General features: G+C 33.2%; 1 protein-coding gene across 4 annotated transcripts; it reads left to right on the top strand.

Annotated features, from left to right (window-relative positions):
* Positions 1 to 14,569: 14,569 nt before the first annotated feature.
* On the top strand, positions 14,570 to 22,816 carry LOC111048913 (probable cyclin-dependent serine/threonine-protein kinase DDB_G0292550). 4 transcript variants are annotated; one of them, XM_039441014.1, is made up of 4 exons: positions 14,570 to 14,587; positions 17,488 to 17,532; positions 18,982 to 19,096; positions 21,039 to 22,816. In XM_039441014.1, exons 2-4 carry the CDS (start codon positions 17,517 to 17,519, stop codon positions 22,597 to 22,599), a joined length of 1,692 nt encoding a protein of 563 aa, XP_039296948.1. In that variant the 5' UTR covers positions 14,570 to 14,587; positions 17,488 to 17,516; the 3' UTR covers positions 22,600 to 22,816. The 4 variants fall into 4 exon arrangements, with proteins under 4 accessions (XP_039296948.1, XP_022190587.2, XP_022190586.2 ...); XM_022334895.2 differs by lacking the exon at positions 14,570 to 14,587 and having other exon boundaries at positions 17,325 to 17,532; XM_022334894.2 differs by lacking the exon at positions 14,570 to 14,587 and having other exon boundaries at positions 17,531 to 17,673.
* The last annotated feature ends 919 nt before the right edge of the window (positions 22,817 to 23,735 follow it).

Raw genomic sequence — 23,735 nt, 5'->3', positions numbered from 1 at the left:
CCCTATACACTGTCTATTATTAGTGTGTTGTTGGGAGTGTAAGAGTGTAAGAAGGGCACAGTATGAGAGACTACCAGCGTCACATAGCTTCACCAAAAACAACTACTAGGACTATCGGCTTCAGTTAACACTCACATTTGCAACATAGACACCCTATACACTGTCTATTATTAGTTGTTGTTGGGAGTGTAAGAGTGTAAGAAGGGCACAGTATGAGAGACTACCAGCATCACATAGCTTCACCAAAAACAACTACTAGGACTATCGGCTTCAGTTAACACTCACATTTGCAACATAGACACCCTATACACTGTCTATTATTAGTGTGTTGTTGGGAGTGTAAGAGTGTAAGAAGGGCACAGTATGAGAGACTACCAGCGTCACATAGCTTCACCAAAAACACTACTAGGACTATCGGCTTCAGTTAACACTCACATTTGCAACATAGACACCCTATACACTGTCTATTATTAGTGTGTTTTGGGAGTGTAAGAGTGTAAGAAGGGCACAGTATGAGAGACTACCAGCATCACATAGCTTCACCTAAAACAACTACTAGGACTATCGGCTTCAGTTAACACTCACATTTGCAACATAGACACCCTATACACTGTCTATTATTAGTGTGTTGTTGGGAGTGTGAGAGTGTAAGAAGGGCACAGTATGAGAGACTACCAGCGTCACATAGCTTCACCAAAAACAACTACTAGGACTATCAGTTATCTGATAGTTATCAGTCTATCAGTTATCTAGACTATCGGCTTCAGTTAACTGTCACATTTGCAACATAACGGTCCTTTACCATGACATATCACCAAAATTGATACAGTATCAACACAATATAAACACAATATGATACAGTATCACCATACATGATACTAAACTTCCAAACTTTTAATGAATTCAAATGCATATGAATAAAATGGGATATTTTCTCTGAGATTTAAATTTTCTAGTTTGACAAAACTTTTCTAGTTTATTATTCAATAGTAGACATTATTTTCAAATATTAAAATTACAAAAAAAAAAACAGATCTACTTACAAAATATGACTGATGTCCATATCAGTATTCAGTAGAAATTTGAATTGCTCTAGAGTTATCTTTGTGGTTCGTTTAGTGGAAGCTTCTTGTTCTATGACATTTGAATGTTTTTCACAATTATTCTCAGTAGGTTCACAGTCGTTTCTTGTGTTATTCTCGACAAATCCTGTATTATCCCCATTATTTTTGGGGTTAACTTCAACAAATCTTGTATTATTTCCTTCATTTTTGGGGTTATTTTTGACAAATCTTGTATTATTTTCGTCCAGTCTTGTGTTAACTTCATCAAATCTTCTATTATTTTCGTTCATTCTTGTGTTATCTTCATCAAATCTTGTGTTATTCTCGACAAATCTTGTATTATTCCCATAATTTTTGGGGTTATTTCCGACAAAACTTGTATTATTCCCACCATTTTTGGGGTCCTTTTCAACAAATCTTGTATTATTTCCATTATTTTTGAGGTTATTCTCGACAAATATTGTATTATTCTCGTCCAGTCTTGTATTATCTTCATCAAATCTTGTATTATTCCCATTATTTTTGTGGTTATTTTCGACAAATCTTGTATTATTTTCGTCCAGTCTTGTGTTATCTTCATCAAATCTTGTATTATTTGCATCATTTTTGAGGTTTTTTTCTACAAATATTTTACTATTTCCATCATTTTTCATTCCATCTCCGTCTTCAACCAGGGTCCTCTCTATTAGTGTTTGGTCCTAGAATATAAATAAATAATAATTGATTTTTCTTCAATAAATAAATTACCAATTTGACACAACTGAAAATCAACCCCTCATAAGGGAGTGACTTAGGGGTTGTAACTCGAATATTTTAAATGTAAACACCCATTGTGTGGTACATCATTTTGAAGGCCTATTTAAAATGAGAAAGATGGCACCAATAACAATGTTCTATGATGCTTGTATCCAAAATGGCGGCTAATTGAAGTTTTAGTTTTTAAAGAAATGATTGATAAAGTTCAATCGGTCGCAATTTTGGCTACAAGTATCATAGAACATTTTTATTGATGCCATCTTTCTTGTTTTAAATAGGCCTTTAAAATGATGTACCACATAATGGGTGTTTACATTTAAAATATTCGAGTTACAACCCCTAAGTCACCCCCTTATGAGAAGTTGAAATTCAGTTGTACGTCAAAAGGTTGAGTATTCGACCAGTAACTTATCCTGAAAGTTGAAGTATTATTGACCGAGCGAAGAGAGGTCTAAGATTCAAGTCGACAGTTTGGCATTTCTCTTAATGTTTAAATGTTTTTAACATTAAATGTTGCGCATTTACGGCGAAACGCGGTAATAGATTTTCATGAAATTTGACAGGTATGTTCGTTTTTTAATTGCGCGACGATGTATATACAAGGTTTTTGGAAATTTTGCATTTCAAGGATAATATAAAAGGAAAAAGGAGCCTCCTTCATACACCAATATTAGAGTGAAAATCAGACTATAGAATTATTCATCATAAATCAGCTGTCTAGTGGACTATAATACTACCCGTTCAAAAACATCGAACATCTTGAAAATGTATCTTTCCATCAACGTTGTAGACAGTTTCAGCAATACCTACTACTAGTAGTTCTGTGAACAGTAGACCTCACGCAGTATTATCATCCACAAGTACCTGATTGAAACTATAGACCTTATGGAAATACAGCAATAGACTGGCTTCTCCACACATCTGTGTAATCACTTGTCAGCTGATTTATGATGAATAATTCTATAGTCTGATTTTTACTCTAATATTGGCGTATGATAGAGGCTCCTTCTTCATTTTATATTATCCTTGAAATGCAAAATTTCGACAAATCTTGTATTATTCCATAATTTTTGGGGTTATTTCCGACAAAACTTGTATTATTCCCACCATTTTTGGGGTCCTTTTCAACAAATCTTGTATTATTTCCATTATTTTTGAGGTTATTCTCGACAAATATTGTATTATTCTCGTCCAGTCTTGTATTATCTTCATCAAATCTTGTATTATTCCCATTATTTTTGTGGTTATTTTCGACAAATCTTGTATTATTTTCGTCCAGTCTTGTGTTATCTTCATCAAATCTTGTATTATTTGCATCATTTTTGAGGTTTTTTTCTACAAATATTTTACTATTTCCATCATTTTTCATTCCATCTCCGTCTTCAACCAGGGCCCTCTCTATTAGTGTTTGGTCCTAGAATATAAATAAATAATAATTGATTTTTCTTCAATAAATAAATTACCAATTTGACACAACTGAAAATCAACCCCTCATAAGGGAGTGACTTAGGGGTTGTAACTCGAATATTTTAAATGTAAACACCCATTGTGTGGTACATCATTTTGAAGGCCTATTTAAAATGAGAAAGATGGCACCAATAACAATGTTCTATGATGCTTGTATCCAAAATGGCGGCTAATTGAAGTTTTAGTTTTTAAAGAAATGATTGATAAAGTTCAATCGGTCGCAATTTTGGCTACAAGTATCATAGAACATTTTTATTGATGCCATCTTTCTTGTTTTAAATAGGCCTTTAAAATGATGTACCACATAATGGGTGTTTACATTTAAAATATTCGAGTTACAACCCCTAAGTCACCCCCTTATGAGAAGTTGAAATTCAGTTGTACGTCAAAAGGTTGAGTATTCGACCAGTAACTTATCCTGAAAGTTGAAGTATTATTGACCGAGCGAAGAGAGGTCTAAGATTCAAGTCGACAGTTTGGCATTTCTCTTAATGTTTAAATGTTTTTAACATTAAATGTTGCGCATTTACGGCGAAACGCGGTAATAGATTTTCATGAAATTTGACAGGTATGTTCGTTTTTTAATTGCGCGACGATGTATATACAAGGTTTTTGGAAATTTTGCATTTCAAGGATAATATAAAAGGAAAAAGGAGCCTCCTTCATACACCAATATTAGAGTGAAAATCAGACTATAGAATTATTCATCATAAATCAGCTGTCTAGTGGACTATAATACTACCCGTTCAAAAACATCGAACATCTTGAAAATGTATCTTTCCATCAACGTTGTAGACAGTTTCAGCAATACCTACTACTAGTAGTTCTGTGAACAGTAGACCTCACGCAGTATTATCATCCACAAGTACCTGATTGAAACTATAGACCTTATGGAAATACAGCAATAGACTGGCTTCTCCACACATCTGTGTAATCACTTGTCAGCTGATTTATGATGAATAATTCTATAGTCTGATTTTTACTCTAATATTGGCGTATGATAGAGGCTCCTTCTTCATTTTATATTATCCTTGAAATGCAAAATTTCCAAAAACCTTGTATATACGTCGACGCGCAATTAAAAAAGAACATACCTGTCAAATTTCATGAAAATCTATTACCGCGTTTCGCCGTAAATGCGCAACATTTAAACATTAAGAGAAAAGCCAAACCGTCGACTTGAATCTTAGACCTCACTTCGCTCGGTCAATGAATCTTAGACCTCACTTCGCTCGGTAAATTATATGAACAGAGAACTCTAATCTAATCTAACCAATTCTCAAAGTTTGATATGTGTTTCTTTCTTTAGCTATAACTTTTATTTTGGTACAAAAATGTGAAAATTTTATCGAATTTTCTTTATCTACTCACCTTTGTTTGCAATAATTCTACGTCATCATTTTTGTTCAACTTTGAAACACTCCTAATATGTTGTAAAATTTTCGAAGCTGCCCCCATATTGTCAAGGTCCATCGTATTGGGAATTATGTCTGTATCATTTTCTGTTGATACACAAGTTTCACTTGTATCCATCCGATTTGTTACAGTATCAAATTCTCCAAAGTCTTCATCTACTGGAACAGAATAATGTGAAAAAATCTGGTTTCAGAGACCGACTTATGGTTATTATATACTATAGTGAGGTCCACGTTATAATGGCAGTGTTTGATTAGCAATGGTATTGCTATCCTTGTCTATCATTGAACAAAGCAGATAGCAAATGTATCAAATCATAGTGTTGTGTATCAAGTTGAGATGATACTGTATCATATTGTGTTGTGTATCATATTGTGATTGTTCTTGTTATATAGTGAGGTCTCTTTCTCGCTTTGTTCTGTTGCCAGATCGTCTTTTAACGATGTAGAATTAATAAATAATCCACAAAATATTTCATTTTAGTTGTGTAAATTCATTATGAAATTATTGAAAAATAAAATTTCTTGCTCAATAAAATATAATTGATTGTTTTGAACAAGAATGAACAGTTAATATTACATCAATAAACCTGTATCAGCTACCGTCTATAGAAGGCATTGACAAGACTTCTAGTTCAGGTAAAGTTGTTCTCCTATCTTTTTCCACTGCCATTATAACGTGGACCTCACTATAGCAGGTAACCCGTGCTCCACAAGGGTCTAATAAAACACTTGACAAACTGAAAACATGACTCACTGAAATATTGAAGAATTAAAGATAGACCTATAACCGTCCTCGGTAAATTAAAAATCTATATGCAGAATTTCAAGTCAATCAGTTGAGTAGTTGAGACGTGATGATGCGTCAAACATGAATTTCCTATCCCCTACGTGTATAATCCAATGCATTCCTTTATTATAGTATAGATTATATCATAGAGAAACAATAGCATAAATAGATATCCCATGGTATAGGTCGTTTATGTCGCAACTTTTACTGTTATCTCAAGCCGATAGTTCCTGTAATTCTTTCCCTTGAAGCTGTGTGACGCTGGTAGTCTCTCATATTGTGCCGTTCATACACTCTTACCCTAACAAAACAGTAAAAATCGACTGTAATCGGTTTGAGATAACAGTAAAAGTTGCGACATTAACGCACTATACCATGGGATATCTACTTACGCTATTGTTTCTCTATGATTATATTTAGATGATAGAAATTACATTTACCTTTATTTTCTAGTATTTCATGTTCAGCCGGTGAGAAATAGGTGCAATCTGATTGAGTATTCATGTCTTCCTCCATTTTATTTATTTATTTTCAATAAATAAATTATGTATTTTTTCACAGCTAAGTTTTGAAGCGGATTGAGAAATTGTTGTTCTCTGAAATCAAATGGAAACATTAAATTAAATTATACATGTTATTTTCATAGAACACTACTCTCACATGGACTCCTTTTAAAAACAATATAAAAATCTTGAACTGTTTTAGTTCAACAATTTTAACTATTTTAAAGTTTTAAAAAAATGGGTACTTCAAGATTTTTATATTGTTTTTATTAATATGTTATAGTTTAAACAGATTAATCATCCTAGAAAGTTCAAAACAATAGTACACAATTGGTTGATGAGCAAAGGAAGACAGAACATAGAGAACATTATTTCAAATCACAACTAACCACCTAATGACTTACTAAACACTAACTAATTAATAATACGCACAAAAAAAACAACAAAACCTACTCTAGAACATGGTACGCCATAGTGGAGTAGGTCAATTTCCACACAGAAAAAACTAAACAAGTAGAGGACACATTATAAGAATTTTTTGTAACTAACTATTGTATGTAATATTGTAATTTATCTAATATTTTGTGTAATTGATGTTATAGTTTTAGTTTTTTTGGGAAATAAACATTTATTTATTTATTTATTCATATTTATTTATGTTCAATATAGAATAGGAGGTAAAATTTGTTGGATGATTAGATTAGATCGGAGTTCTTTATTATAGCTACTGGCTTTGAGTAGTGTACTGGTGTTTTATACTAGCTTAGACACTAATTTACATTATATGATACGATTGTTAATTATTCAGCAAATTTTACAAAGTATGAAAAATTAATTGATGCTAATAAAGATTGAATGGAATAATATAATATTGTGATGTAACTACATAAATCGGCGGTGTTTCAACAAATAATTGTCGACTCTCTGAGAAGGATAGAAGATAATATCCTTCTCATTAATATACGAATTATGTGGGTTAGTGAGGACAACGTTATAAATAATTATTATTAAACGAAAATCCCAATTAAATGCTGTAAATCACCCCGAAGACTTCTGCTACTGCAAATATTGACAACAGGGTGAACAGCTAGATGGATGGAAGCCCGAGCTGACAAATAATTTTTGAATAGTAGCGCTCATCGAATTTCCATCTAGCTGTTTACCCTGTTGTAAATATTTGCAGTAGCAGAAATCTTCGGGGTGAATTATAGCATTTAATTGAGATTAATATTAGCATTTGAACAAATCTTCTAATTTATTTCCATCTGACAACGTTATAAAGTCAGCACCTGATCAACGTTGGTGTGGCTATCCTTGTCTATCATTCAACAAAGCAGATAGCGAATGTATCAAATCATGGTGTTGTGTATCAAGTTGAGATGATACTGTATCATGTTGTGGTTGTTCTTGTTCTATAGTGAGGTCCACGTCATAATGGTAGTATTTGATTAACATTGGTGTTGCTATCCTTGTCTGTCATTCCACTAAGCAGATAGCAAATGTATCAAATCAGGGAATGAAAGTTGTGAAGTTGTGAATGAAAGTCATACATAATTTCGCTCCTGGGTTTTGAAAGATTTTGTGTTATAAATAGTCACGGATAAGTACAAATTTTGTATTAATTTAATTATTAATTGTTTCTTGATCACGTTTTATCATTTTGTTTTAGATTTTAATTCTTAATTCTATTTTATAAGCCAAACATCGTTTAGAGGTTATTTTGAGGTTAGGTTTTCGAGATTTAAAAATAAACATAGATAGTTTACTTGACTAAAATTATAACCAAATTAAAATCCTATCATTTATAAATCAATTATTATTATTGCAAGTAATTTAATTTCTTAGATAGGAAGATGAGCTCAAGTAGAACACCGAAGGTTATTAATATAAATGTAAACATAGCGGGAGTACTTACGCGTTCCCAAAACCAAAATTCAAAAACGCCAAAACCAAAAAACCCAGTTCCTCAAACTACTTTAGCCGAAAAAGTTGCTCAACTACAAAGTAGCCACACTAATTTAAAAAACCAATTAGAAGTAACTCTAAAAACGTCTGAGGAAGAAAGGTTAGGGATGGTAGAAGAAATTAAATCTTTGGAACTGATTATAAAATTACAAGATGAAGACCATAAAAAAGAAATACTAAATCTAAAAAATCAATGTAGTCTAATGTCGGAGGAAATAAAGAAACTAAAATCTAAATTTGATAATACTAAATGTATGATAGAACCTCCGACCAAATGCAAAAAAATAGAATCTAACCTAAATGATGGGAAATGCTCTGAAAATGGTCGAAATAAAACGTACAGTGAGGTTTTGAAGACAGCAACCAAAAATATAGCTGAGGGAAATAAAGATAGGAAAGGGAGAGTTCTGCTACTGACGTCCAGTCATGGACGTGATTGCAGTGATCTCCTTGATAAAAGATTGAAAAATAAATTTGATGTCCAATGTTTTTTCAAGCCAAGTGCTTCAATTAATGCAGTTGTAGAGTCAGCTAGGGAACAAACTAAAGACTTTGATGAAAATGACTATCTAATTGTACTGGGTGGCTCAAATAATATAAATGAACCTAACTTGAATCATCTTCCTCAAGTAACAGAAAAAATCAAGGAAATTGTGCCACTCAGCAAAAAAACAAACTTAATAATAAGTACTATTCCTAATAGGTTTGATAGGCCAGAATTAAATGAAGCAATCAATTCGACAAACAAATCAATCCATAATACAATCAACAGCCTAAAAAATAAGAATTCTAAACAACTGGGGATTTGTTTTCTAAATGAAAGGCTGAAAAGACATAACTTCACTAATCATGGGTTGCATCTAAATCGATCTGGCAAAGTAATCTTTTGTAATAGATTGGCAGAGCTGATTGAAAGCCGTTTGCAATCCTCTGGTTTAAAAACAGTCAAAAAAACAAATAACGATTTTTTAGTAAATTGGCTCAAAACAGGGAAAGGGAAATAGCTACAAATGCTAGAGATAGAGTAGCACAAGATGGTAAGGTTTTTAGTATTTATCATCAAAATATTCAGTATCTTCGCAACAAAATTGACAGATTAGAAGTATTTCTTAAACAGGAGGATCCTGACATTGTTATTTTCACAGAGCATGGCTTAAAAATAAAGGAAATAAATCAAGTTAGGATTCCAGGCTATTCACTGAGATCAGAATTTTGTAGAATAGCTCATAGAAGTGGTGGTGTATGTATATTCACTAGCAATGCTAAACATACCCAAACTTATGAACTGGATTTTGTTAAGAGATTTTCTGTTGAGATGGATTTAGAGGTGACGGGACTAAGGTTAAAAATTGATGATCGATTTGAGGTAGCAGTGTTAGGTATCTATAGGTCACCAAATGGAGACTGGCAAAAATTTTGTGAGCTGCTCCATACACTTTTGGAAACTACAACCGCTCGTTTCACAAATGTTATAGTAGTAGGAGATTTCAATACCGATTTTGCCAGGCAGGATAAAATGACAGAGGATATTAGAGATATTATTAATATGAATAATTTAGAAATTAAGGTCCACGAATATACAAGAGTAACTCGAACTTCACAGACAATTATTGATAATATCCTCACAAATATAGAAGGTTGTAATGTCAGGTTAGGTAGCTCAGATCTATCAGATCATAACTATCAAATTTTAGATGTTAAGTTGCAGGGCCAAAATCCAAGCAGAAAAAAAACTTTTGTGAAAGAAATTCAGCAATATGAGCTAGGAAATATAAATTGTTTGAAGCAGAAACTGCTTCAAGAAAATTGGAGTAGTGTTTATAACAGTTGTAACCTAAATTACAAATATAAGCAATTCATTGATACTCTAAGATTTCATATTAGTGTATGCTGTCCAATAAAAAAAGTCAAAGTAAAAAGTAAATTAAACAAAGTAGATGAATGGATAACTGAAGATATTCTTACTCAAAGAAATATTGTTAGGGAAGCTTATGAGGAATTTAAATTAGTGAGGGATGTTCCGAGTGAAGTCAAATACAAATGTCTAAAGAAAAACTATGCAAAAGAAGTGAGGAAAGCTAAGTGTAAGAAAACAGCTGAAATATTAACAACTAGTACCAATTTTAACTCTGCTGTTTGGGAGGTAATTAATAGAAATAGGAGAGCAGCTCAAAAAGATACAGTTACTAATGTCCCTAGGATAATCGATGAACATGGAAATTATATGGATGATAGTATAGACATTTGTAACTTTTTCAATAAGTATTATCAACAGGTTGCATATAATCTCCAAAAGTCACTGAACACTAATACTTGTAATACAACTACATTAAATGCTGAGCCAATTGAAAAGGTATTTAAATTTCATCCATTATCAAGAGATGAGTTGTCAAGAATAATAAAAAATTATTTGAATAACAAAAAAACAGTAGGATTGGATGGGGTCTCAAGCAAAATTTTAAAAGAATGTGAAAATGAATTACTGGACCCTTTATTGCATCTCCTTAATACTTCACTAGAGCAGGGTATTTTCCCTGATGATCTGAAACAAGGAAAAATTTTGCCAATTTTCAAGAGCGGTGATTCTGAAAGAGTTGAAAATTATAGACCAATTAGTATTCTAAATGTAATAAGTAAAATTTTTGAAAGAGTAGTTTTAAATAGGCTATTGATGCACCTGGAAGAAATTAATTTCATATGTGATGAACAGCATGGGTTCCAGAAAGGGAAATCTACTAAGACTGCAATAGTATCCCTTGTTGAAAGACTAATAGATATATAGATTCAGGTGAGAAGGCAGCCGCAATATTTCTTGATTTATCCAAAGCTTTTGATTGTGTGAACCATAGAATATTATTGGAAATACTAAAAACTGTAGGTGTGAATGGTATAGAACTAAAATGGTTTGAATCATATCTCATAGGTAGAAACCAGTGTGTTGAGCTTACCAAGGTGGATGGGAATGAAATAGTAAAAATTAAATCTCAAAAACTGGAGGTCCAGGCTGGAGTACCTCAAGGCTCAATTCTGGGTCCCTTACTGTTTCTGTTGTATGTGAACCAATTACCAAAAGAGTTAAAAGATCACAGAGCTCTGTTGTTTGCTGATGACACATCGCTTATCTTTAACAGTTGTTTATTAGATAGTCTAGAAATAAATGCTTTTACTGGAGTACAGTCAATTGTCCAATTCTTGAAGCAAAGGCAATTAACAATAAATAGTAAGAAATGTCAATTCCTACAATTCAAAAGTAAATATAATTCAGTAGAGGATAGAGAAATAAATGTGTTTGTAGAGGAAAATGAATTAGACCAAGAAGAGAAAGTAGCATTCTTGGGAATTTTATTGGACAGGAAATTAACATGGCATCCTTACATTGAGAGGATATGTAATAAGATATCATCTGGGGTATTTGTCCTGCGGCAGCTTGCTAGGTTGAATGATAAAAAACTACTGTTAACTGCTTACCATGGACTTATACTATCTCATATTAGGTATGCTATTTTAGTATGGGGTAATTCATCTCAACAAAATATGGACAGGGTGTTTAAGATTCAAAAGAAGGCACTCAGATGTATAGAGAAAGTGAATAGGTTAGACTCTTGTAGGCCTTTATTTAAAAAGCTTGGTCTATTAACTGTGCCATCTTTGTATGTATATGAAGTTGTAATGCATGTGAAAACGAGTGGTGTGATCCAGAATTCAGATGTTCATGAGTATAATACGCGAAACAGAGCAGATTATCATATAATGGGTCACAATAGTAGGTTATTTGAACAAAAACCAGATTATATTGGTAGGAAATTTTATAACAAGCTACCTCAAATCTTGAAAAGTAATGATGATTTGAAGATTTTCAAAAAACAAATTAAAAAATATTTAGTTGATAGAGCTTTTTATAGTGTACAAGAATTCCTTTCAAACCTAAACTAGGTTGAACTACTTAGTGTTAGAATTATTATGTAATAACATGACTTGTCTTATACTCCATGACTGGAGTCTTTAGGACGTAATCTTAAAAAAAAAAAAAAAAAAAAAAAAAAGTGTTGTGTATCAAGTTGAGATGATACTGTATCATACTGTGTTGATACTGTATCATGTTGGGGTTGTTCTATAGTGAGGTCCACGTTATAATGGGAGTATTTGATTAACATTGGTGTTGTCTATCACTACCTTGTCTATCACTCCACAAAACAGATAACAAAAGTATCAAAGCATAGCATTGTGTATCAAGTTGAGATGATACTGTATCATATTGTGTTGATACTGTATCATGTTGTGGTTGTTCTTGTTCTATAGTGAGGTCGACGTTATAATGGCAGTATTTGATAAACATTGGTGTTGCTATCCTTGTCTATTACTCCACAAAGCAGATAGCAAATGTATCAAATCATGGTGTTGTGTATCAAGTTGAGATGATACTGTATCATGTTGTGGTTGTTCTTGTTCTATAGTGAGGTCCACGTTATAATGACAGAAATGATCAACATTGGTGTTGCTATCCTTGTCTATCATTCAACAAAGCAGATAGCGAATGTATCAAATCATGGTGTTGTGTATCAAGTTGCTATGATACTGTATCATACTGTGCTGATACTGTATCATGTTGTGGTTGTTCTATAGTGAGGTCCACGTTATAATGGCAGTATTTGATTAACATTGGTGTTGCTATCCTTGTCTGTCATTCTACTAAGCAGATAGCAAATGTATCAAATCAGTGTTGTGTATCAAGTTGAGATGACACTGTATCATATTGTGGTTGTTCTTGTTCTATAGTGAGGTCCACGTTATAATGACAGTATTTGATTAACATTGGTGTTGCTATCCTTGTCTATCATTCCACAAAGCGCAATCCGCCATCCTTTTCCATCAGCACATTGGTGCCAAATCGTTTGTAAGCTATAAAGAAATATAATCAACTAGTAATAATAAATAAATAATAAATCAACTAGCAAAATATTTCATCTAAATTATGAAAATTCTGTATTAATTCATGAAAAAATTTATTTTTTCTTGGGGAATATAATATATTTGATCATAATTAACAAGAACCAACAATTAATATTAGATTGATTGATTGAGTACTTTATTTATGTAGATTACAATATACTGGCTTATACACTTATATACAATGGCTTACAATACATCAAAATTATAGATGAATTTACATAATATAGATTAAGAAAATAATTATTGAACTGTATATGATATGAAAAAGTAATTTGTAATATAATAACTATAGATATTATATTGTTATGCATCTACATAAATTGGCGGAGCTTTGGACATATCAATGTCCATTCTTCGGAAAGAATATTAAAAATATCCTCCCCACTAACTCTCTACCAAATAGATCAGATATAGGGGGATGACTTGAATCACAGCTGCTATCTTTTATAGAAGGCGGTGGTAACAGAGAATCGGCAACTCTGTAGTCCTATCATTTGCATGGACTTTATAGCTTGATTCTCACTGCAGAATGAGGGCATTGGACGACGTCTATTGATCTATTGACCTTCAGGATTATATCAAGGTCATGAACAGGGCCAATATATGTATAATAAACTACTTGATAACCTCCTCTTGGTCTACTTCTATTATCTTCTTCATCTGCTCCTTCTTCTCATCCTTCTTCTCCTCCTCCTTCTCCTTCCTCTTCTCCACCTCTTCCACATCCTTTTTCTTCTTCTTCTTCTTCTTCTTCTTCCTTATTTTCTTCTCCTCCTCCACCTCCTCCTTCCTCTTCTCCTTTTGTAGAGAGTTAGTGGGGAGGATATATTGAAATATTGTTTCCGAAGAATGGACATTGATATGTCCAAAGCTCCGCCAATTTATGTACATGCATAACAATATAATTATCTATAGTTATTATATTACAAATTGCTTTATTCATATCATATACAGTTCAATAATTATTTTCTTAGTCTATATTATGTAAATTCATCTATAATGTTGCTGTATTGTAAGCTATTGTATATAAGTGTATAAGCCAGTATATATTGTAATCTACATTAATAAAGTACTCAATCAATCTTCCTCATCCTTCTTCTTCTCCATCACCTCCTGTTTTCTTCTCCTCGTCTTCTTCTTCTTCCTTATTTTCTTCTCCTCCTCCTCCTCCTACTCCTCCTTACTCTTCTCCTCCTCTTCCTCATCCTTCTTCTTCTTCTTCTTCTTCTTCTTCTTCTTCTTCTTCTTCTTCTTCTTCTTCTTCTTCTTCTTCTTCTTCTTCTTCTTTTTCTTCTACTTCTATTTCTTCTTCTTCGTCTTCTTCTTCTTAATTTTGTGTAGTAAAACACACATACCAATCTTCATCTTCTGCCCTTCTCCTACTCCTTCTCTTCCTCCTCTTCTACCTTGGACTCCTCCTGTTTTACCTCCTCCTCCTCCTCCTCCTCCTCCTCCTCTACCTCAAAACCTAGCAACGATTCTTTCTCTCCCTCACCCACATACAAACAACTTTTACAAATTGGTAACCATGGTAACCTGTAAACAATCTTCCAATAGTGATAGTAATTATTATTATTATTGTTTATCACCCCATATACAGTACTACTAACATTATAGGATGGTGATATTATAGTTGGTTGGAAAAATTCTCAGATTATGCAAAAAATTGGATAATAGGTAAAGCAATTTTCGTTTACTCAGGTTTCATAGATTATCTTAGAGAAGCATCAGAAGATAATCCCATGATATAGGTAGTGAATGTTGCAAAATCTTCTCCGATACTGTCGACTACTGTCTATTATTAGTGTGTTATGGGAGTGTAAAGCAGCGTTTACACCAAGTTATTAACAAAATGTTTATTTTTCTTTCCTTATAGATTCTATTAGATTAAACGGAACTTGTCAAACACATATTTTCATCATGTGTATGATAAGTTATGTTCAATCTAATAGAATCTATAAGGATAGAAAACTATACATTTTATAAATATTTTTGGTGTAAACGCAGCTATAGCATAAGACGATAACTCATGGTATAAGCTGGTTTATGTTGCAAATTTCTTCTCCGATATTGTCTACTACTGTCTATTATTAGTGTGTTGTTGGGAGTGTAAGAAGGGCACAGTATGAGAGACTACCAGCGTCACATAGCTTCACCAAAAACAACTACTAGGACTATCGGCTTCAGTTAACACTCACATTTGCAACATAGACACCCTATACACTGTCTATTATTAGTGTGTTGTTGGGAGTGTAAGAGTGTAAGAAGGGCACAGTATGAGAGACTACCAGCGTCACATAGCTTCACCAAAAACAACTACTAGGACTATCGGCTTCAGTTAACACTCACATTTGCAACATAGACACCCTATACACTGTCTATTATTAGTGTGTTGTTGGGAGTGTAAGAAGGGCACAGTATGAGAGACTACCAGCGTCACATAGCTTCACCAAAAACAACTACTAGGACTATCGGCTTCAGTTAACACTCACATTTGCAACATAGACACCCTATACACTGTCTATTATTAGTGTGTTGTTGGGAGTGTAAGAGTGTAAGAAGGGCACAGTATGAGAGACTACCAGCGTCACATAGCTTCACCAAAAACAACTACTAGGACTATCGGCTTCAGTTAACACTCACATTTGCAACATAGACACCCTATACACTGTCTATTATTAGTGTGTTGTTGGGAGTGTAAGAGTGTAAGAAGGGCACAGTATGAGAGACTACCAGCGTCACATAGCTTCACCAAAAACAACTACTAGTACTATCGGCTTCAGTTAACACTCACTTTTTCATCATCAAGGTCCTTTACTATGGCATATCAAAACACAGGATACAGTATCAACACAATATGATTCACAACATCATGATTTGATACTTTTGCTATTTGTTTTGTGGAATGATAGACAAGGATAGCAACACCAATGTTAATCAAATGTTAATCAAAACGGGTTGCATCTGAAAAGATACACAATGAGCTTTAATGTATCTTCCCAATAAGCAACAGACAAACACATATGCTCTTTTGTATCTTCTCAAAAGCTTCACCAAAAACAACTACTAGGACTATCGGCTTCAATTAACACTCACATTTGCAACATAAACGCTCTATACCATGGCATATCACCATAGATGATACAGTATCAACACAATATGATACAGTATCATCTCAACTTGATACACAACACCATGATTTGATACTTTTGTTATCTGCTTTGTTGAATGATAGACAAGGATAGCAACACAAATGTTAATCAAATACTGCCATTATAACGTGGACCTCACTATATAACAAGAACAACCACAACATGATACAGTATCAACACAATATGATACAGTATCATCTCAACTTGATACACAACACTATGATTTGATACTTTTATCTGCTTTGTGGAATGATAGACAAGGATAGCAACACCAATGTTAATCAAATACTGTCATTATAGGACCTCACTATAGAACAAGAACAACCACAACATGATACAGTATCAACACAATATGATACAGTATCATCTCAACTTGATACACAGCACCATGATTTGATACTTTTGTTATATGCTTTGTGGAGTAATAGACAAGGATAGCAACACCAATGTTAATCAAATACTGCCATTATAACGTCGACCTCACTATAGAACAAGAACAACCACAACATGATACAGTATCAACACAATATGATACAGTATCATCTCAACTTGATACACAACACCATGATTTGATACTTTTGTTATCTGCTTTGTGGAATGATAGACAAGGATAACAACACCAATGTTAATCAAATACTGTCATTATAGGACCTCACTATAGAACAAGAACAACCACAACATACAGTATCAGCACAATATGATACAGTATCATCTCAACTTGATACACAACACTATGATTTGATACTTTTGTTTTGTGGAATGATAGACAAGGATAATAACATCAATATTAATCAAATACTGCCATTATAACGTGGACCTGACTATATAACAAGAACAACCACAACATGATACAGTATCATCTCAACTTGATACACAACACCATTATTTGATACTTTTGCTTTGTGGAATGATAGACAAGGATAGCAACACCAATGTTAATCAAATACTGCCATCATAACGTGGACCTCACATAATTATATTTTATGCATTTCAGTGTTTTTCACACTTAACCACATTTGTGTGCTTTAACGTGTGTAGTATGGGGTGGGTGTCTCTCCATTGATTATTATAATCAATGCCACTTACATTGTGATGTCCACAATATAGTATGGATTCAGTTGAAACTGTCAGATATTGGTTTAATGAGATGCAATGTGGTTATACAATAAGCAAGACTGTCAGTCTGACGGGAATGTTAGTTACTATATGAATCTTTCACACATGTGAAAATTTTGCTATTATATGGTGAACCCCTTTTACACATGTGAAAATTTTCCCACACATGTCAAGTAACCCTTACAACGTTCACTGCATGTGTGACAAAATAATACAAAATCCAAACAAATTCTCGGTCTTTTACTTGTAATTTATAAGAATTTTGTGAGTTTTAAAGCGGTAATTTTATCTGTTTTATCTCTGGAACAGTTTGAGTGGAAATTTGTGGAGAAAATTTGATGAGAAAGTATGATGGTAAGTTCAGTATTACGTTTTCAAAGTTTGTTTATCTTTTAAGGTTAATATTTTGTGGTATGTTCTAAATTATTGTGGTGGTGTTGAAGACACGGATTATGTTTTATGAGAAAATTTGGGAAACTAGAAAGGAAACTGAAGGTTAATTTGATAGTTTAGATGAATTTTGTCGTTTTTTATAGTTTAGGATTATGTTTTATAAAAAAAATTGGGAATCTAAAAAAGAAACTAAAAGTTAATTTGATTCTTTATTTCGTTCTAGATAAGTTATGATTAATTTTTCAGTTTTTGATAGTTAAGGATTATGTTTTATAAAAAAATGTGGGAATCTAAAAAAGAAACTAGTAGTTAATTTGATTCTTTATTTCGTTCTAGATAAATTTATGATGAATTTTGTAGTTTTTAATAGTAAAGGATTATGTTTTATTGGAGAATTTGGTAATCTAAAAAAGAAACTAGAAGTTGATTTGATGCTTTATTTTGTTCTAGATAAATTTATGACGAATTTTGTAGTTTTTGATAGTTCAGTTCAATAGGATGATATAATAATGATTATCTTCAAATTGTCAATTTGATGCTTTATTTTGTTCTAGATAAAGTTTCTAGTTTTTGATAGTTGAGTTGAATCAGTTAATGACCACTATACAATGATGATTAAATTGTTCAAATTCTTCAAATTGTCAATGGGATGTCAAAAACATTGCATTTTGAGACGATACTTTTACCAAAAATTAGATGATTATTAGATTTGTTTATCGATTAAGATGTTTTATAAAATAATGCTTATTGGTATAATTGGAAATAGATCTTTTTTGGATTATCATCATTACTGTAATAAAATATTTGTTCAAGTTTTTATCGTGTTTCATACATAATAAGACGGTTCCAAACAAAGAATATTTACTGAAACATTTATTTGTCAAAAACAAAATACAAAAAAGATTTACAAAAAAAAAATATAAGTATATGCTACTGCACTTAAACCAAGATACATACATTTATTTAATTAGATATAATAACGAAATTATATCCTTTATATTATAAATAATAGTTATAAAATGAAGATTCAATTTATGTTCACATGCATAAGTACAGTAGGTGAGGCAAAAAATTGATTTAAAACAAGACTTGAATAATTTTTATAATATTTAAAAATGTTTATTGGTTGTTTTAGAGATGGTTAATCATCCTCTAATATTGGATAGTTGAGTACTTTTGAATGTTACCTTTATCTTTTACCTCCAACTTTACAGTTTACTTTCACACAAGGCCTGGTATCAGATATTTAGTTTTAATAGTTCATTAGATTCAATGAGTGTCCTAGAAACCGGGCAGTTCATTATATTTAATAAGTGTCTTAGAAACTGAGCTTATTTATCTAATTTCAATTATTGAGATTATATGTGTGAGTAAAAATGTTTGCTCTTAATTTCTAAATCTTAATTTCAGATGAAATCTCTAAACCAAAATTCTCAAATGAGGTCGAGGACCAGCGAATTTTGAAAATTGTCTATGGATTACTGGATGCAGTAGACCAAGAAAATACTTTTGAGAGAGATTCAAGGTTAATTGAAAATTTCCATAAAATTAGAACTAATTTAGAATTTTTATTCTTGCGGGACCTACCAATATTTTACTAATTAAATACTAATATCATATAACCTTCCTCCATCTTCTATTTATAATCCGGGTCCTGTAGCTTTGCCTATTGGCGGAGGGCCACTAGGCTACAATACTACCCAAACAAAAACATCCAACATTTTTGAAAATGTATCTTTCCATCAGCAACAGATGCTCTTCTGTATCTTCTCAAAAGCAACGGGTTGCATCCGAAAAGATACACAAGAAGCTTCAATGTATCTTTCCATAAGCAACAGATGCTCTTCTGTATCTTCTCAAAAGCAACGTGTTGCATCCGAAAAGATACACAAGAAGCTTCAATGTATCTTTCCATAAGCAACAGATGCTCTTCTGTATCTTCTCAAAAGCAACGGGTTGCATCCGAAAAGATACACAAGAAGCTTTAATGTATCTTTCCATAAGCAACAGATGCTCTTTTGTATCTTTTCTAAAGCATCATGTTGCATCCGAGAAGATACCTCCACAAGGAGCTATAATGTATCTTTCCATAAGCAACAGATGCTCTTTTGTATCTTTTCAAAAGCAAAGGGTTGCATCCAAAAAGATACACAAGAAGCTTTAATGTATCTTTCCATAAGCAACAGATGCTCTTCTGTATCTTCTCAAAAGCAACTTGTTGCATCCGAGAAGATACCTCCACAAGGAGCTATAATGTATCTTTCCATAAGCAACAGATGCTCTTCTGTATCTTCTCAAAAGCAACGGGTTGCATCCGAAAAGATACACAAGAAGCTTTAATGTATCTTTCCATAAGCAACAGATGCTATTTGCATCTTTTCAAAAGCTACGTGTGGAAAAGATACACAAGGAATTTATACACTTTTTGGTGTTGGGTCCTTTTAGCACAACACAGCCTATCAGCTGACATTCGTTCAACATGCTCTTTCCATTGTTGGTGATACGTTGCAACTCTCTCATTCATGAAGAATCTCTGTGTGTAGAGAGAGCTTCCTCCATCTAGGGATCTAGGGTCTCTGAAGCCAGATATTTTTTCAAAGCCGTGAATGAATATTACCCCGAAAATTTGAATATTTCTAGAGAATATTACAATAAACTTGCACCGAAGTCTTCTAGAAGCACAGAGAACCAGAGTGAGGTTCACATTATAATGGCAGAATTCGATTAACATTGGTGTTGCTATCCTTGTCTATCATTCCACAAAGCAGATAGCGCTATCCTCTACCACCTCTATACTGTACCCAGATTGTTATATAAACTCAATTATTTAAAAAAATATTTCATCACAATCTAGAAAATTAATTATCCAATCATTGAATAAAATATTTTCTTGATTAAAATATCGAATGAATCAAACATTAATCATTTTTAACAAGAATGAACTGTTGACAGTATTACATCAGATAAACCAGTATCAGCTAACCTATATAGAAGGCAGTGGCAAGGCCGAGAATCTGCTACACTGTTCTCCTATCTTTCTCCACTGCCATTATAATGTGCACCTCACTACAGCATAATTATATAGGCTGTTTTGGGTACAGTATTTTTTAACAGAATTCCTGTAATTATGTTTCAGGATAAGAGCAGGATCCAACAATATGGATAAAAATAATATATACTACAGTGCTAGGAGTTGAGGATTAAGATAATGAGTTATGGATGAGGATAATGAGATGAGATTAGAGGATTTCAGAAGTATAGTCATTCAAGTTGGGAAATCTTATTTTTTACATTGAAACATTTCAAGTATTTAGTATTTCCAGTAACTAAATTTTTTCAGAGATAACAACCAAATATGACAATAACGTTAGAAATGCAGTATCAAATTATCTAATTAGAATTTTCATTTTTTAAACAACTTGAATGGCAAAATTTAAAAAATTCTGTAAACGTTTCTCCAACTGCAGGCTGATGGTATCATTCCGCCATTTTCAAGATTTGATGAATATGCTCGCATGCAACAAGAATGACAACAATCTAGAGGGCAGAGGTAGTTTTAACAGAAACAGCCATCAAGAGGGCCGTGAAAATTATGGCAGGAATAGTAACCTGGAAGGCAGAAACAGTAATCAGGAATGCCGTGGAAATTACAGCAGAAATAGTAACCTAGAAGGTGGTGGACATTACAGCAGAAACAGTAATCTAGAAGGCCATGGAAATTTTAGTAGAAAAAGGGATGATTATCAAGAGAATGTCAATAGAAACAATAGTAGTCTAGAAAGTCGTGAAAATTTCAGTGGAAACCTTAATACTCTGGAAGACTATAAAAACTTTGGGAGAAACAATTTAAATCGAGGTGGCAGTAGTAGCAACAGCAATCTAACAGGCCGTGGCAGTTTTAGTAGGAACAGTAATAATTCAGAAGGCCGTGACAGTATCAGTAGAAACAGTAATCTAAGAGACAACAATCTGGATAGTTATGGCAGAAAAAACAATAGAAAGGATGATTGTGATAATGAGTGTGCAGGAAGTTCCAGTAGGACAAGTAATTTGGATGGCCGTGAAAATTTCAGCAGAAACGACCCAAGTTATAGTCACACGAATCTTGAAGGCCGTAACTTTTCACCTGCCTACAGCCAACGTCCTCGAATTTCAACTCCATCTTCAGAGACCAGTGGTGTGTCAAAAATTGCACTGCCAGCAAAGTCCACTCCCTATGGAAGTCCCAGACTATCTTCACCCAGAATCCCCATTAGAACAGACAGGGCAGCCATTTTGAATAGTCCAGATTCCATTTCAAGGTCACTGAATTCTTCACCAGTTAGGAACTTTGAGGCGTCTGGACTGTTTCAACATTTTTATGCCAACCCATCATCACAAAACCAGCGCGCAGGTTTCCCCTCAAACCAGAAACCATTGATTAATCTAGTGAACAACCAACAACATAAACCGGTTTTGAAACGGTTCAATTATAATGGTGGGGGGAAAAATAGTGGCAGCAGTAGCTTGATCCCATACAAGAATGATTCATTTAAAGGTTATGTTCAACGAAGCAATGATAAAACTGTTAGAAACAATAATGTGAGTAAGAGTGAAAATAATAATTTTGATAATGAGTTCTCCAAATACAAACCCTTGCCAGCTATTAATGGGATGGAAAAAAATGAGAATGGTAGCAGAACGTGGTTGTATCAAGATGGCGGCGATGTGGACCGGAAAAAACTGCGCAGACAGCTGACCTACAAAGTTTTGAAACCTGTGTTTGTAAAGGGACCCTTAGATATGAAAGTGGGGAAGCTTGGGGATGAGAAAACCACACCCAAAGATCGGAGACTGGCTAAGAAGCTGCGTAATAAGACTGTGGTGTTGAGGGGTGATGATTTGAAGAAAATGGCTGAAAATCAAGATGGCGGTAAAGTGGGCAATCTGCGGGATCGGTTGAGTGTAAGGACGGATTTGATTGAAGCTGGGGAGAAACTTAAGAAAGGTCTGTCCTCCAATGAGAATGCGTTCTGGTTTGAGATGTAAAATGTGAAAGGTTCCAGCTATTTTGGGAAACAATATTATGAAAATTCTAGTCAAAAATGTGTTACAACAAGATTGTGAGATTTGATATGTATTCTGTTCGCTTGATGTGTCATTTCATAATGTGGAAAAATTTCAATGAACTAGGCCTATACTTTGACTGTTAACTATTGTGTACAAAATGAAAAACTGTACAGTAAAATCCAAGTTTGTATTTTAATTTTGTTGATGTCAATGAGTTTCTATCCAACTTTATAGTCAACTTTCTTATTATGGGAACTGAGTTGCACTATCTGAGTAGCCTAACCTATAGTGAGGTCCACGTTATAATGGCAGTATTTGATTAACATTGGTGTTGCTATCCTTGTCTATCATTCCACAAAGCCGGTTGTGCTATCCTGTTCTAGCTCCACAACGATGCCAATTATATTTTAGATAATGTAGAAATATAATTAAGGTAGAGAATTGGCAATGCTTTTCTCCTATCTTTATCCACTGTCATTATAACGTGAACCTCACTACAGTTATATTAAAACCTAATTTATTGATTCAAATGGTTGAGTGAAAATTGAAAAACTGCAAATGTGTGCTAGGAGGAAAGTCATTAGTTCTTATGAGAGTGTTCACACTGCAAATGTGTGAACACTTCCATAAGAAGTAATGACTTTCATGCACAAGTTACAAATTGAAAATGAGTGAATACTCCCATATGAATCACTTCATTTCTGGCCAGCAGGCAGAAACAAGAGCAAAGGTCTATCTATGATAAGAATTGTCATATTCCTTGATGCAATAAACCTCGTTACCTATTATCTCAAACTCTTCTTCACTTGTTTGTAACTAGGTAGCAAATCACTTGTAAACAAGTAGAATTTCTACAATTTTACAATTCTGCTTTTGTGAAACGCTTGTAATCAATATTTCTCCAAAACCCCATGATTGGCAACAAGACTTGTAGCATTGTGAAACAGGCCTGTGTGAATTGAACATACAACACAACGGAAGAGAATTAGTTTGTAATATTATTGATTTCAAGATCAAAAACCACTTCAAATAACATTTAACAATATTAATGAGATTGTTGAGAGTAGTTTCTTTCATTATTTATTACCGGTATTTATTATGATAGAGAATAAAGT

Source organism: Nilaparvata lugens, chromosome 14 (assembly GCF_014356525.2).
Source record: "Nilaparvata lugens isolate BPH chromosome 14, ASM1435652v1, whole genome shotgun sequence".
Lineage (NCBI taxonomy): Eukaryota > Metazoa > Arthropoda > Insecta > Hemiptera > Delphacidae > Nilaparvata > Nilaparvata lugens.
The sequence above is the reverse complement of the archived record's forward strand: the minus strand, read 5'-3'. Positions and strand labels throughout refer to the sequence as shown.